The sequence below is a fragment of the Marmota monax genome, unplaced genomic scaffold (genome assembly GCF_021218885.2).
Source record: "Marmota monax isolate L192 unplaced genomic scaffold, Marmota_monax_Labrador192_F-V1.1 WCK01_AAM20220418_F8-fsc00086, whole genome shotgun sequence".
Classification (NCBI taxonomy): Eukaryota; Metazoa; Chordata; class Mammalia; order Rodentia; family Sciuridae; genus Marmota; species Marmota monax.
In genome coordinates this window covers 1,710,730-1,726,061 of record NW_026693086.1, presented here as the reverse complement: position 1 = coordinate 1,726,061, position 15,332 = coordinate 1,710,730, and the positions used below count along the sequence as shown (strand labels likewise).

At 51.4% G+C, this 15,332-nt stretch overlaps 1 protein-coding gene across 3 annotated transcripts in view; it reads right to left on the bottom strand.

Annotated features, from left to right (window-relative positions):
- Prkcb (protein kinase C beta) overlaps positions 1–15,332 on the bottom strand; it is a 303,273-nt gene that overhangs the window by 147,663 nt on the left and 140,278 nt on the right. For all 3 annotated transcript variants that reach the window (XM_046454415.2, XM_046454414.2, XM_058582629.1), the window contains 2 exons: positions 8,772–8,883; positions 6,557–6,685 (listed from right to left, as the gene is read on the bottom strand). In XM_046454415.2, the coding sequence (XP_046310371.1) occupies positions 6,557–6,685; positions 8,772–8,883 (241 nt within the window). The remainder of the gene's footprint in view (positions 1–6,556; positions 6,686–8,771; positions 8,884–15,332) is intronic.

Sequence of the window (15,332 nt, the reverse complement as noted above, 5' to 3'; positions counted from 1 at the left end):
ACTCAGGTCCTTCCTGAATGAATGACAGAGAGAGCCCCCCTCACCTTCCTACCACCCTCCTCGCATGGTGAACACCTAAGCATTCCTCACGACCCTCGCCTCCACCACACCATAGGGTCAGTGCATGCCCTGGCCTGCCCTACTGGGTCTGCTCCACGCCCGCCATATTGGCTGCAGATGTGAGATACCCAGGTGGAATGCCCATGGGTCTTTTGGTACTTTTTCTACCTTCTTAGAATCCTCATAAGGACTTCTCTACCTTCTCTAAATAATAAGAGGGTCTTGCCAAGTATGGTGGTGCACATAATCCCAGAGGCTCAGGAGGCTGAGGCAGGAGGATCACAGGTTCAAAGCCAGCCTCAGCAACTTAGTGAGGCCCTAAGCAACTTAGTAAGACCCTGTCTCAAAATAAAAACTAAAAAAGGGCTGGGGATGTGGCTCAGTGGTTGAGCAACCCTGTGTTCAATCCCTGGTACCAAATAATAATAATAATAATAATAATAATAATAATAATAATAATGACTTCTATGAGACTTCCACATCCATTTTTCCTGAAAGTGCTGTTAAGGCCTCTTTTGGAACCTAGAGAGTTGGTGGATGTGACCTCAAGTCTCTCCAATAACCTTCTAAGAATTTTTTCCTCTTTGATGCTGTTCCTCTTTTGATGTGTGGATGTCAGATCTTGGGATGGATTTTACTACCACATTTTGGAAGTGCCTAAGTCTGCCTGGGAGTTATGTATATCACAGTACAATGTGCAATACTCAGAACACTGATTTGGAATCCTAAAGAGAAACATCCCAAAAAATTCCTTTTGTTTTTTTAAGAATCATCCCAGCTGGGTATGGTAGCACATACCTGTCACCCCAGTGATTTGGGAGGCTGAGGCAGGAGGATTGCAAGTTTGAGGCCAACCTCAGCAATTCAGCAAGACCCTCAGCAACTTAGTGAGACCCTGTCTTGAATTAAAAAGGACTCAGGATGTAGTTTAGTGGGAAAATGCCCTTGGGTTCAATCCCCAGTACCTCTCTGCCAAAAAAGAATTAGTCCCAACTTTGGGAGATATAATCATAGAGGCAAAGGTGGATATGAATTCATGACTGTGACTTTTGACTGCTAAGAATATGGTTGTGATGTACATGGGAATATAAATAAAGGGGTGGCCATTGTTATGTTGATAAGTGTTATGGTTTGAATGTGAGGTGTCCCCCAAAACTCACATGTGAGGCAAGGCAAGAGGGTTTGGAGGAGAAATGATTGGGTCATAGCCTTAACCTAATCAGTGAATTAGTCCCTGATGGCATTAACTGGGTGGTGACAGGAGGCTGGTAGGGTGTGGCTAGAGGAAGTGGTTCACTGGGGGCGTGGCTGCAGGGCATATATTTGTATCTGGAGAGTGGAGTCTGTCTCTCTGCTTCCTGATCACCATGGGAGCTGCTTCCCTCCACCTCTCTCTTCCGCCGTGATGTCCTGCCTCACCTGGAGCCCAGCAATGAAGCCGGCCTTCCTTGGACTAAGACCTCTGAAACCTTGAAGCCCTCAAATAAACTTTTCCTCCTTTAAAATTGTTCTGGTCAGATCCTTTTAGTAGCAGCAGTATAAAAGCTGATGAAAACAGAAGGGTACTGTTATGGGCCCGGCTATGTGGGCAATGACCCAACACACTCCACTCTACCCTGAGACTCCCCGTCATATGACACAGGCTTCTCCCATAGGGAAACCTGCCTCCGTACCTATCAGTAATTGCTTAGCGTAGCATGTTGGGCAGCACCAAAGGGCAATTCTCACACGATATGAAATTGTTCTCTTTGGCTCCCATTCTTCTGGGGCAGTGTACCCGGGCAGAGATGGATTGTCTCGACGTTGGTAACCATTCTCCAGCTTGCACTCAGCTAGGATCATTTTGACCCACTTCCCCTCTGCTTGCTTGCCGCTAAGCCAACCTGGAAAGTCCCGTGGGAAATACCAATGTACCCGTCGCATTGTCTCGCTAACTGCTCGGTTCAGCTTCTGTCCCCCTGCTTGGAGCTACATCGACCTGGATGTGGTTTCTGCCTTTAAAGACCTTGAAGTGCTCAGGCTCGGGGCTATAACTTGCACAGACAGTTCTGGGTCCAGCTGCCCGGCTAAATAAACATTCTCCAACTCGGGCAAAATGGACTTGGTAGGTTTTCTGAGCCGTCTGCCCCGTCACAGTGCTGAATTGAGCCCACAGATGTTTAGAGGTGCCCACCGCAGCAGGTGCTGGGGATCAGGGGGGAGACAAAGAAACTCCGTCCACCTGTATGGAGCTGGCGCTCTGTGGGGAGGTGGCTGGGGACAGAATCCAGCATAAAACCACTCCCAGCACAAGGTGGGGTCTGGATACCTGCAAATGAGCTGAGCTCTAGAAGAAGAGGAAGAGACGTGGGGAGAGGAGGAGGAGGAGGAGGAGGAGGGGAGAGAGAGAGAGAGAGAGAGAGAGAGAGAGAGAGGTGCACAGATGGAAAGGCCTCAAGACAGAGACTAAGACCATCACGACAGATTCAGTCTGTCCTGAAGACCGTAGGAGGCCACGGACGGGTGTTTAAAAGAAGAGGATCCGACCCCACTTCCATTCCGATGGTGACCTGCAAGAAACCCGGGGGAAGATCCACCAGCAGGTCTCAGTAGCCAGAGGGATGGAAAACCTTTGACCCCTGGAGATGCTGGGATTTCCCAAGATAACACAAGGGACATTCTGGGGGCTGGTGGTGAGTGAGAGGTCCTAACATGGCACATACCTCTGGGGTCCCAGTGAGGTGAGGTGCTCAATTCAACACACACCACAAGGCCACCTGTGTGCTAGAAAGAGTCCCAAGTTCTCTCTCTCTCTCTCTCTCTCTCTCTCTCTCTCTCTCTCTCTCTCTCTCTCTCTCTCTCTCTCTCTCCTTGCTGATCTGTGGGCCAAGATCAAGAAGGGGGCGCCTAGTGTCTAACAATGACATCAGAAGGAGACCTGGGAGGGGGGGTGCCCTGGTGTCCTGGATGTGACTGGACCCTGCCCAGTTCCCCTTGGCTCTAGTCATGCGCCCATCTCCCTAGCTGCTATGAGTGCAGGCTGCTGGTGGCTCATGATTGTCCCTGTGTCCAGATAATGACCCTCAGCTGCAGAGTATCCACAGTAGCCAGGTAACCTGGACCTCTACGGTCCCGCCTCCAACCTCAGCAGCCTGTCACAAAGGTCACCTTAGTCAGCTTGGGCTGCTATGACAAAGCACCAGAGACTGGGTGATTTAAACAACAGGCACTTATGTCTCACCATTCTGGAGACTGGGGAGTCCAAGACCAAGGCGCAGGTAGATTCGATTCCTGCAAGGACCCACCTCTCGGCTTGCCATGGGGACCAGCCTCACATGGAAGAGAGAGAGTGATCTCCTTCTCCCCCCCCCTCTCTCCTTGCCCTCTCGTGACCTCATCTAACCCTAACTAGCTCCCTAACAACCTCCAAATACCATCACATTGGGGGTCAGGGCTTCAATATGTGGGTTTTGGAGACACAGTCATCTCATAGCACTGCCGACCTAGAGGGTGACAGACCAGTCCCCTTGTCTCCAAGCAGGACTTCCTCAGTGCTGCAGGGCCTGGTCCAGAGGAGCCCATGGGACCAGGTTTGCATGTCCTTGACAGAGGCTGCCCCCTCGCTGACCCTTTCCCACACCCCGCCCGGCTTCCCTCAGGCCTTTCCTGAAGCCCAACACAACACTTGAGCAAAAACAGCTGTGTTTAGAGAACACAGCCAGAGCCTCGGGTTCTTCTGTCATCAGTCACTCCACATGCCGAGTACAGGCTGCGCACGGCCTCCTGGAGGTGCCATATGGGGACAGTGACACGGGGCCCCGGGCGCACATCCCAGCTCTGCCGGGGATGGGAGTCAAGTCCTTCAGTCTCGAGGAGTCCCGGTTTCTCTTGGGATGGTAATGACGCTGCCCCATAACGAAGCCCTTAGAAAACCACACCAGAACTGGAGAAGGCTGGCTGCTGCACCTGTCAGAGCCCTCCACATGCAGCAATTCTACCCCTCACTTCTTAAGGGACACCCAACTCTCTTGCCTTCTATTATGGGTCAAACTGTGACTCCCACAAAGAGACAGGCAAGGTCTCGTCCTGGTACCTGTGAACGTGGCCTTATTTGGACACAGGGTCTCTGCAGATATAGTCGAGTTAAGATGAGGTCATAGTAGGTCAGGGTGACCCTATATCTGACCCCAGAGATCCCAGATAAGAATGCATGTGATGGATGAGGCAGAGACTCAAGTGATGCCCAGGGACTCCACGGACGACCAGCAAGCGGCAGATGTGAGGAGACAGGCATGCAAGAGACACACTCGGAGCCCTGCCGAAGGAGCCCGCCCTGCTGCCCCTTGATTTCTTACCTCCAGCCTCCAGCACCTGAAAGAGCCAATGTCCTGCTTCCTGCCACCTGGCATGTGCTACTTTGCCACAGTGGCCCTAGGAAACGAATACCGCCCCATTCCCAGGCGTGTCCTGGGGTTGCCTGAGACTCACTGGCTTGTCACCAAGACTCTGGAAGGGCCAGAGCATATCTATGATTAAGGGGCAGACATTGACCTTGAACTTGAAAAGCACTTGAATCCCCATATCAGAACAAAGACTCCCCAAGACCGTCCATCAGAGTACTCTACCTAAACCACAAAGAGAACCAATAAGATGGTGGTGGGGGGGAAGGGATTCAAGGAACAAAAAATGAGGTGAAGAGTAACTTAGTGTAGAGTATAGTACATAAGAGCCAGAGAGACCTGGGCGAGAAAGCATATGTGACTCTCTAAGCCCACTTCCTACTGGGGAGAATAAAAACACTTTCCTCACTAGAGCTGCTAAAAAATTTAAACAAGGCACTGCCTCTAAGCGCTCTGCATTAATGATGGACACATTAATAAACGTTAGCTGTTGTTTTATTATTACCAATGGTGTGAGCTCTTGGCAGTATAACTTATCTGAGCCTCGGATGCTTTATTTATAAAGTTGACAGAGTAGAGAGAGATCTTTCAACGTTGTTGTGGGATTGGAAAAGAGAACATGAAAGGATTTGTGCACTGTGCACCCAATCCTTTCTAGCTGCAGCAAATTTTTGAGTTGTTGTAGTTCCCAGATGTTGACACTAGAGGGAAGAAGAGCTTCATTTTTTGAACCTTGGGTACCAGGTGGTTTAGACAGTGAGGAACGGGGACTGTTTTCCTGGGTCCTGCATATGCAGGATTTTCCCCTGGGCCCCCCTAGCATCCTCCTGGGAGGCCAAGCAGATTCTTTCTTTCCTCCCATGTGATGCAGTGCACGTTGCCTAAAAGCTCACTGGCCTTCACAAACTGCAATTTAAAAGAGGAGTTGTATTTTACCAGGATATTTTTTCAACTTTCATATGGTTTAAGTAAAGCCCTTCCCAACTCCGGGCTCAGCACATCAGAGCTATGGAACCATTCTGAGACCTTAGAAACAAACCAATTTTTGCAAAACATCACTGCCTTCCATGACTAATATTCTAAGTTACGGATTCATAAAATCTTGTTTATATTAATTAGTTATGTAAAGTCTACAGCAATTTGTGTCGCAAGCCTACAAGAGAGAATTCCTTCAAAGTTTTAGTTCCATCTGCTCTGCTTTTACCATGGCTTATGGCTGAGCACCCGCCAGGCCAGCACAGCGGAGTTCCAATTTTGCATGAGCCAAGTCTGTCTTGAGGGCTCACCTCGTGAGCAGCAGACAAAACCCTTTTTCTTCGCCTGGTCTCTGACCTCCCCACTACACTGTATTATCCTTCTTTCCTATTAAATATTTTAAACAGGCAAAAAGTATCCAGAATAGCATAACAGTGACCACTAGAATGACCTCCACTGGGCTAAAGAAAAACATTTAAATTATATGGAAAGCCCCAGGGTGAGTCCTGGATTTCACACCTCCTACCTCCTCCTCTCCAAGACATAGCATTCTCTGAAATTTGGTGTCAAACATCAAGACTATGGTCTCCCCCCTCCCACCCCGGGCTGGAAATGCTTAGGGAAGAACCAAGCATCCCTTCTCTACTACCTGAATAAAGGAAATAGAATTGCACTCTGAAGATATTGAGAGAAAGAATGGGAAAGAGGGAAAGAAAGGTACTGGAGAATCCTGTGAAAGCTACAAGCCCCTGGAATGTACCCAACACAGAGAAAATTTCAGGTGATGGATATGCTAATTGCTTTGATTTGATCATTACACATTGTACACATGTGTCAAAATATTACACTATATTCCAGGAATACACACCGTTATTATACGTCAATTAAAAAGTTTTGAAAAGAAAGTCAGAAGTCCAGGGGGCTCAGGTGGTTCCCCTCTGAGCTCAAGGTCCCAGAGGGGCTTGGAACATAGTTTTGAGGGCGTACAGTTTCTAAGGACACCCGCTGTCAGGTACAGGGGGCATCACAACCCTCTGGCCCCTCTGACCACCCGACCACCCACCATCCTCCCTCTTCAAACACCCAGGTCTAGCTGGGCCAGGACCCGGGGGAGCTTCTGCAGAAGCCCCAGGGCCACCTACCGACAACGATGAGGATCTCCCTGTCAATGTGGGCCTGGATGTAGATGCGGCCACGGCGCTCCGTGTGGTCGGTGCCACAGAGGCTGGGGACGTTCATGACGCAGCGCTTGTGGACATTCATCATGCAGGCTGCGAAGGCAGAGAGAGAGGGCACGGCTCAGGCTGGCTCAGGCCGGGACCCCGACATCTGCCCCCACCCTCTGAGGCCGGCTGGGCCTTCCTGCTCCTCTCCCTTGGAGGCAGTGACCAGCCGGCCCTGCCAAGATCTCATCCAAAGGCCTCTCCAACCCTCTCCCCAGTCCCCACCTTCAGAGTTGTCCCAAACTGAGGGCAGAGGGCCGGGCCTTCGGCCACCCTGGCACGGCCGTGAATCATCACTGTGACCACCACTGCATCGGAGGGCGGCACCTGGATGGTTCCCCAGGGGAGGGCAGGCGGGGATCTGAAGAGGGGGTCTAGGCAGACCACCGCGACCAGAAATGTAGCAAGACCCAGAGGAAGAGTATAAGCTGAATGTGGCCCTTCACCATCGCATGCATCCTGTGACCCACAATGTCCCCTTCCGCGTCCTCCACGGTGTCATCCATGTCGCCTCCGGTGTGGTGGGGGAAGTTCCCTAAGTCTGTGCAGCAGGGGCCGCTGCAAGACGATGACCGCGTCCTCTGGGGCGGGGCGGAGTCGCCCCAGGGGGCATTTCGGGAGACCCCAGGGAGCCACAGGTACGGAGGAGCCCTTCCCAGCCAGCCCAAGCCCCGGCACCGCGGGAAGGTTGCCAAGTGCGGGAAGCAGTTGTCGGGGGAGAAGGAAGTGAGCCCCCCCGAGGAACGCTCCTGGGGAACAGCGCACCAGGGTGGCCGCTTGGCCTGCGTCTCGCTGGGGGCGCCGGCTGTCCCGTGGGTGTCTCTGCAGCCCTCCCTGTGTCTGCGCCATCTCTGTCCCTCTGTCCCCGCATCCGTGCGACTCCCTTGGCTCTGATCCCTGCTCCTCTGTGCCCCTGGCCCCCTCAGCTGCCCCAGGGAGCAGGTCTGTCCCTCTCTGCCCCTGCAACCGTCTCTTCCTCTCCCTCCATGTCTCGCTGCCTCTCCGCCTCTCTGTCTCTCTCTCCCATGTGCCTTCCCGTCTCTGTCCCTAGGGTTTTCTCCATCACTAGGCCAGTACACACCTCTGTGTTGGTCCCAGTCTTTCTGTCTGTCTTTCCTTCCGCCCGAGGCTCTCTCAGCTGAGCCACACAGCATTGTGTGCCTGGCTCTACGTGTCCCTCTGTCCCTCTGAGTCTGTCCATGTGTGAATGGGTGTGTGTCTGACTCTCACGCTCTTCACCCATCCCACTCTCTCCTGAACCTCTCTGCCCCTGAGGGTCCTCCCGCTGTCCTCTGGGCCTCAGGACCCCTGTGACTGTTCTGCTACACAGGCCAACTGGCCCCTGGGAGCCACCAGCTCCTGGAGCCTCCCTGCACCTCTGCAGCCACAGCTCTCAAGCCCCAGAGGCCACCAGACCTTTGCTTAACATAGAGGAGTCTGGCAGAGAACCACGCGGCTCCCCTCTGCCCGCACAGACCCGCGGGTGCTGCGGGCACAGGGAGGTCTGCCCTGCAGAGGAGCTCAGCAGCCTGCCCACTGCTGTTGGAAACATCTGTGGGGCTCAGCTGCAGGAAGGGCCTCCCTGTGGTCCACACCATGGACGATCCCCTCGCCCTCTGTGCACCTTGTCACGTGACTTGCTATGACCAACTGGGCAAACAGACACCAGCAAAGACTCCCATGGGCTGGGCCTCCGCAAGCACTGGGAACCCTGGGGCTTCAGTGGGCAGGCCCAGGCCAGCCTACTGACCATCAAGACCTGCGGCCAGCAGTCCCGTCACCCAGGGGACATCCGGCCATCCTTCCGGAAACCTGGAGGAGGGCTTGCAAACCCAGATGCCCCCCAAGCCCACTCACCCACCCCATCTGCATGAGTAAGCTCAGCCGCACCCACTGAGCCTGGCCAGACCCAAAGGCCTGCCTTGAGCAGCCATGAGCTAAGTAAATGGCCATTATTTAAGGCCACTGTGTTGTGGGGTGGAAGGACCATCACGTGGCAATGGATAATGGGTGCACCAGCCCCTCCCGGGGCTTGGGAGAATGTGCTACAGACTTGGACCCCAAACCATGAGGAAGCAGACCTTCCCGCTGCCTCTGCCTGTCATAGAGGCTGCCTGAGAGAGCAGGTACTTACTGTCACATTTCATCCCCTGGTGGATGAGTCCGTACAGCAGGGACCCACAGTGGTCACAAAACGTGGGGCTGGAGTAGGTGTGGATCTTAAACTTGTGCTTGCTCCGGGGATCCTAAGGTCAAGAGAAACAACAACCAAAAGAAGCCAGTCAGTGTGGGAAGCCCAGGATCCACGCTGTGCTGAGTGTCACTGGAGAACTCACCAAGGACGGAACGGGGGCTCCCTGGATTCGTCACCTGATGATGAATGGGACCTGAGCTAGATCCCTGGGACAAACGGGCACCAAGGGAGTGAATAAGAGCTGGCCACTCCAGCTCCGCCCCAGCACACACTCAGCCTGCAAATCCTCCAACTGACCCCCCAAGGACCCAAGTGACTGGCTCCTACCTGTAGCAGGGACTTCAGAGGCAGCAAAACAAAGTGACAGGCACAAGATTTCCTATTTCCCCCCCTTCCCTTTATTCTCCAAACAAGTGCTGGAGTGATCTAAAACTTGAGTCTAGGCACAAAATCCTACCTTCCCCACTCACAGCCCATCTGCCAGCTCCTCATCACCCACAGAAAAAAGTTCAAGTCCAACCAATAGTCTGCCAACTGCGGCAGACACCGCTAGGTCCCCACCAACATCCATCCTTCCCTCTAATAACAGAATCCTGGATATTTAGCAGAGGCCACGGCCAGCCAATAGGACCACATTTCCCAGCCTCCCTTGCAGCTTGGGGAGGCTGGGCAGCTGGGTTCTGGCTCCTGGGATGTGGGTGCTTCTGGATCATTCCCTTCCAAGGAATGAGCGTCCTGACCCCTCTCCTCCTCCCTGCTACCTGGGAACTGAAAGTGACCCACCTGGAACCCAAACTGGGAGCCACGAATGGAAAGGACAAAGCCACCCTTTCAACCTTGGACTTTGTCCCTTTGGGCTGACACCTGAGAGAACACGTAGCTTCTGTCTTGTTGGAGTCACTATGTTTGTGGGGCTGTTTATTAGAGCAGCTTAAACGTTTCCCTAACTAATGAGCATGTTCCAACCTGGCAGTGTAGCGCCGTGGTTAAAGGTACAGACTTTGGAGTATCAACTGCCTGGCTCCTTCCCAGTCTCATGCCTCGGGGCAAGTTACAGAACCTCTTTTTCTGTTTCTGTTTCCTTGTCTGTAAAATGGAGATAATGATAGTGCTCAGACTATCATTATAGGGTGAGATGGTTGGGAAGAAGGAATGGATTAGCTCATCGAGAGATTTTAGATCCACCTGGCATATAGCAAGCACTAGAAGCTTCTGCATTATTATTACTATTACCCTGGCACATAATAGCTCCTGAACCACAGCTCAACCAGCCTTGTCTCCATTCCTGGACAGAGACCGAGTCAGACATCAGGTTCCTAGACAAAGCCCCCTGCCCTGTGCCATAGAACTAAGTTCTCAGCACACAGAACTCCTTCACCCCCAAATGAGCCACACCCCCTATCAGCCTCGGGCTGTGCGCCTCCTTGCTCTTTCCAGAGATGTTCTACTTCTCTCAGGGTTCTAACTACGAAACTCCTTCTTTCTCCCAACCCAGTGCAAAAGTTGCTTTCCCTGTGAAACAGTGCAAGGCTCAAGTTAATAGCACACGCATTAGGTTTGCCCCCCAAAGAGCTGATCTGACACCCCAGTCTTTGCTATAGCTACCTCTCTCTTCCTCTATCAGCCAATGCACAGGTCCTTTTGCAGGTGGAGACGTGTGCTTGAAATTTATAGGCCAGTAACAGACCCAGAAAGCGAATGAGGAAGCAAATAAATAGATGCAATAATAAATAAATAGATACAATAATAAATAAATAGATGCAATAATTAGACACCGTCTTATGTGCTATTGAAATGATGAGCAGTCCTCCTAAGGAAACTGCTATTTTTAAATTTTAAAAATAGTCCACATACCTATTAAAATTGCCAAATGTTTAGAAAATTAAAACAAGTATCAAGATATCCAGAGGCTCAGGAGTCTGAGGCAGGAGGATCACAAGTTCAAAGCCAGCCTCAGCAAAAGTGAGGCACTAAGCAACTCAGTGAGACGCTGTCTCTAAATAAAATATAAAATAGGGCTGGGGATGGGACTGAGTGGTCGAGTGCCCCTGAGTTCAATCCTCAGTACCAAAAAAAAAAAAAAAAAAGTATAGAGTATCAGTGAGAAGATGTTTTCTTCACTAGAATTTTCATACAGGAGGGAAGAAGTGTGAATGGCCAAGGCCCTTTGGAAAATAGTGTGGCTGCTTCTCATAAAGTTAAACATACTCTTTACGCACACAACCCGGCAATCTAGACCCAGGTGAAATGAAAACGTGTGTCGATCCAAAACCTGTATTTGAAGACTTAGAGTCATTTTGCTCATAATAGCTCCAAAGAGGAAACATAAATTGTGGCACATCTACCCAAGGGAATGCCTCTCTGCAATAAGAAGGAACATCTTACAGACCTGGCAACCACCTTCAAGAGCCCCCAAAGCACGTGCTAAGAGAAGATGTCAAACCGAGAGGGCGCTGAGTTGCATGAGTCCGTTTACAGGACGTTCCAGAAAGGGCAAACTATGGGGACAGGGAACAGATCAGTGATCCAAAAGGGTCAGGAGTGGACAAGGGATTAAGCAGAAAGAGGAGCATCTGGGGACTTCTATTAGTGATTAGAATGGTCTAGTAACTCGGGTGAATTTTGCTGTTGTTAAAAATAAAATGAAGCCGGTTGCATGAAAAGCTGTCTCAAGAGGCCTCCCTGGAAATCCCCAGCTGCTGCCGGCCTCTGTCACCCTGCGTCTTCTTCATGAGCTGCAGTTTCTTTCAAGGCTCTGCAAACCTCTGAGGTCAGAGAGATGAAATGTTGGCCCTTGCAGAGCTCTGGAAGGCCAGGCTTGAGAGGCTGGTCCACTCTGCTCTGGCCGGAAGTGTCCTGCAGTGCTCAGAGTATGCAGAAGGACCCCAGCAGCCACCTGTCCTGCTCACGGTGCTGCCTTAGTAACAACAGCAGAGCTTGGAAAGTGCCAAACCAAATCTAAAGGCTCCTGAACAGCAGCTCAACCAGTCTTGTCTCCATTCCTGGACAGAGACCGAGTCATACATCAGGTTCCTAGAAAAAGTCCCCTGCACTGTGCCATAGAACGCTTCCTATCGTGTCCCTTGAGCATCCACCTTAAGGTTGGGGATGCCAGCTCCAAATCCACCTAAAAAGAAACCCCTGGTATTGGCCTGTAGGGGGAGCTCTGGGCTTCTTGCTGGACCCTACTCAACTTCCAAGGAGGAGGAGTTTCTCTCTGGTAGGTTAGATTCTAAGACCCTGATTGGCCCAGGCCCAGTGGGTGGAGCTTGCACAGGAGTTAAAAGGCAGGCACGCCATCTTTTTCCCTCACCTCTCCCAGGAGGCTGCTGGGATCGGGTCTCTTGGAACCTGAGAAGCTTGGCATGAATGGCCAGGGCCAGCTGTCCTCCATGGTCTGGGGACGTTCTCTCTCTCTCCTCTTGGTTTCTGAGGTCCCCTCTGGGTTTTTTGACATTGTTAAAGTCAAGGCTTTTCTCTCAGTTAAGGTTTGACTCTCTGTAGACCTACCTTGTACCCAAGAAAACAGCTCCTTTAAGATTTAGGAAGAAATCCCAACTCACCATACAGGGCCTCTGTGGGTTTTCCTGCATGTAAGCATGACTTTGCCAGATCTCAGGGAGAGGGGTTCAAGCAGTTCTAAGCAAATACTATCAAGAACCTTCTCCATCTCCACATATCGCTTCCATAGGACATATCGAGTGTCCCGTAGAATGGGGAGGGAAGAGACAACTTGTTTGCTGAGAGCTGCATGTGCTTGCTGGGTGTCTCAGATTCACTCCAGTCTTCGGGACACACCACGTGGAAGGTGTTATTTGTTCCCATTTTAACCATTGTGAAAAGGGCCTAGGCTGAAGAGTAACTTCTCAAGGTTGCCTGGCTGGTCCCCCACAGAGATGTGCTGATACCCAATTTACTCTCCCTTCCCCCCTCTCACCCCACTTTCAAGCCATTAACACTTCATCTCCCAAGGAGCAGCTAAAACAGCGCTTCATTCATTCATTCATTCATTCATATTCACTCACCCAGTTAACAGAGGGCCAGGTCCTTCCTAGGTATTAGAGATACATTTGTGAAGGAAGGAGACAGACTACCTTATCACAGGAATAAACGGGAGTGGGGGGAGGGACAGGGAGAGTTGTGTCCTCCTCTGCCACATCTTCCACATGGTCTCACTTAAACAATCCAATGATTCTCACAAGTTCGATTATATAGGCAATTCTGCTAAGTGCTGTATCCCCGGGGCATTATTATATTTGACATAAAGAAGGCGCTCAGTCAATATTTAATGATTGAGAGTAATGTGTACTGAGCATTTACTCACATCAAGAGCTGTTACAGGGGATTTATCAGGCATTAAAGCATTCAGTCCCCACCATGTCCCTATGAGCTACCTATTGCTTAACACACCCGTTTTACAGATGGGGAAAGCCAGCGACCAAGGGTGACATGGCTTCCCAGCCTCAGCAAGTACATTGTTTCTCAGGGCAGCTGGTAACTAAGAGGTCAGTGAGATGTGCGGCAGCTGTAAAGCCGGTCATCACTGTTCATCTCTGAGAGTTCCTGAGCCAGGCCCAGAACTGTTACAGAAAAAATGTGCTGTTACCGAAAAATGACTCAGGACTGCACAAGACTGACCAGAGCCAGATAGGGTCAGTAAAGTCAGTTAGGCAGGTTGCAAGTAAAAGTTGATTTCCTAGCCAGGTGCAGTGGCACACGCCTGTAATTCCAGGGGCTCAGGAGGCTGAGGCAGGAGGATCACAAGTTCAAAGCCAGCCTTAGCACCAATGAGGCCCTAAGCAACTCAGTGAGACCGTCAAGGGCTGGGATGTGGCTCAGTGGTTGAGTGCCCCTGAGTTCAATCCCCGGTACCAAATAAAATTTTTAAAATTAATTTATGGTTTATTTAGAGGCTGTGGGAGTTCAGTCCCCGAACTCAGATTTCACCTGGGCTCAGGCCTGTAAAGTATCAACTCCACCCATCTGTCCGGAGACCGCCTTCAGACCACCCAGGTCTTGCCCCCAATCAATTATGCCCTCCTCCCTCCTGGAGCACAGAATAAAGCCACAGAGCCACACCCGGACATGACTCCAGGATCCTCAAGGGGAATCTTGCCAGGCATCTGCCCAGGTCTGACATGGAAGGGTCCCCACAGCCACATTTGCTCTTTAAGAAGTCCAACCCCCTGGCTGTAGCTGGCTGGGGCAGAGTGGACACTTGACTCCAGGGTCAAGTCCACTGAGCACTGTGCTGCAGGTAGAGGCCAGGAGATCCGCAGCTTCAGGCTGAGGCGTCTGGTTTTTAGAGTGGGCTCCAAGGAGCAGAAAGAAGCGGGGACAAAGGTCACATGACCCCAGCGTAGGCATGCGTGACCCTCAGAGGCCTGGCACCCTTCTTCCTGTTCCATCTGCCTTCTTGTGTCCTCTAAAGTTCTCCTTGGGGCTTCAGCCAATCCAAGGTGGCAATTACTGCAACCAGGGAGAAGAGTCAAGCAAGGTATCTACATTGGCTTTGGCAAGGCTCCGCCCACTGACCAATCAGAATGGATTAACTGTCCAATCAGCAGGGCCGAGGTGTGCTGGGCGGTAACTCCTTAGTTGCTGGTCCTGCAGAGGCAAGGTGGACCAGCCCTGGGGTGCAGCTGGGGAGCCCCGTAACCTCTACGCCATCACTCTCCCTGGGGTCTGGTTTCGATCCCATTCAGAGATGTGGCCTCCTTCTCTGTTCTAATCCCTCCGCCACCTCATTTTACAGTCTGAGCTCCCATCTGATCCCAGACCATTCCGGTGGACCCCTCCGGGCCACCTAGAGCCTCAACCATCCCAGTCGGGGCTCCTCTTTCATGCCAAAAGGTCACGATCAGGAGCCCACAGGCCATATCAAGCCTGCACAGTTGGTTCATAGGATATTCCTTAAAAAATTGGACTATCTTTAAAAGTCATGAAATGTCAGATTAAACAAGGTAAATTTCCGGCTCCTTTTGTGAAATCACCAATTGTGTCGATACCTGATGCATATTTCTGAGGACCGAGCAGCAGTACCTTCCTTTAGATAGGAGATGAGCTTTCCAATTTTCCACAGTCCCCACCATTCCCTACTGTCTTGACTCTTCCCCCTTCCTACTCACCCCTTGCAAGCTTCTCCACTCGCCCTCCTCCTCCCTACAGTCAGTCCTTTGGCTGGGACAACCACAGGTGAACATATCCCCTAAAATCCAAAATGAGCTCATTTGGCTCAGTGAAAAGTGCTTTCAGAAGCAGGCTGGGAACTACTGCAACCCTGCCGCAGCCTGGCCCCTGGATGTCCAGTGTTCGGTCATCGCTTGCACCCCAAGGAATCAGCCTTCCACAAGGTCCTCGAATGACCCCTCTTTCTACTAGTTCATGCCGTTGCTTAGGTCTAGGCAGCTGGATTTCCAAGTTTCCAATCGCTTCTGACCCTGATTCAAGAGACAGCTGAATAACAGCAAAGAATAATCCACAATCGTGACTTTTACTACC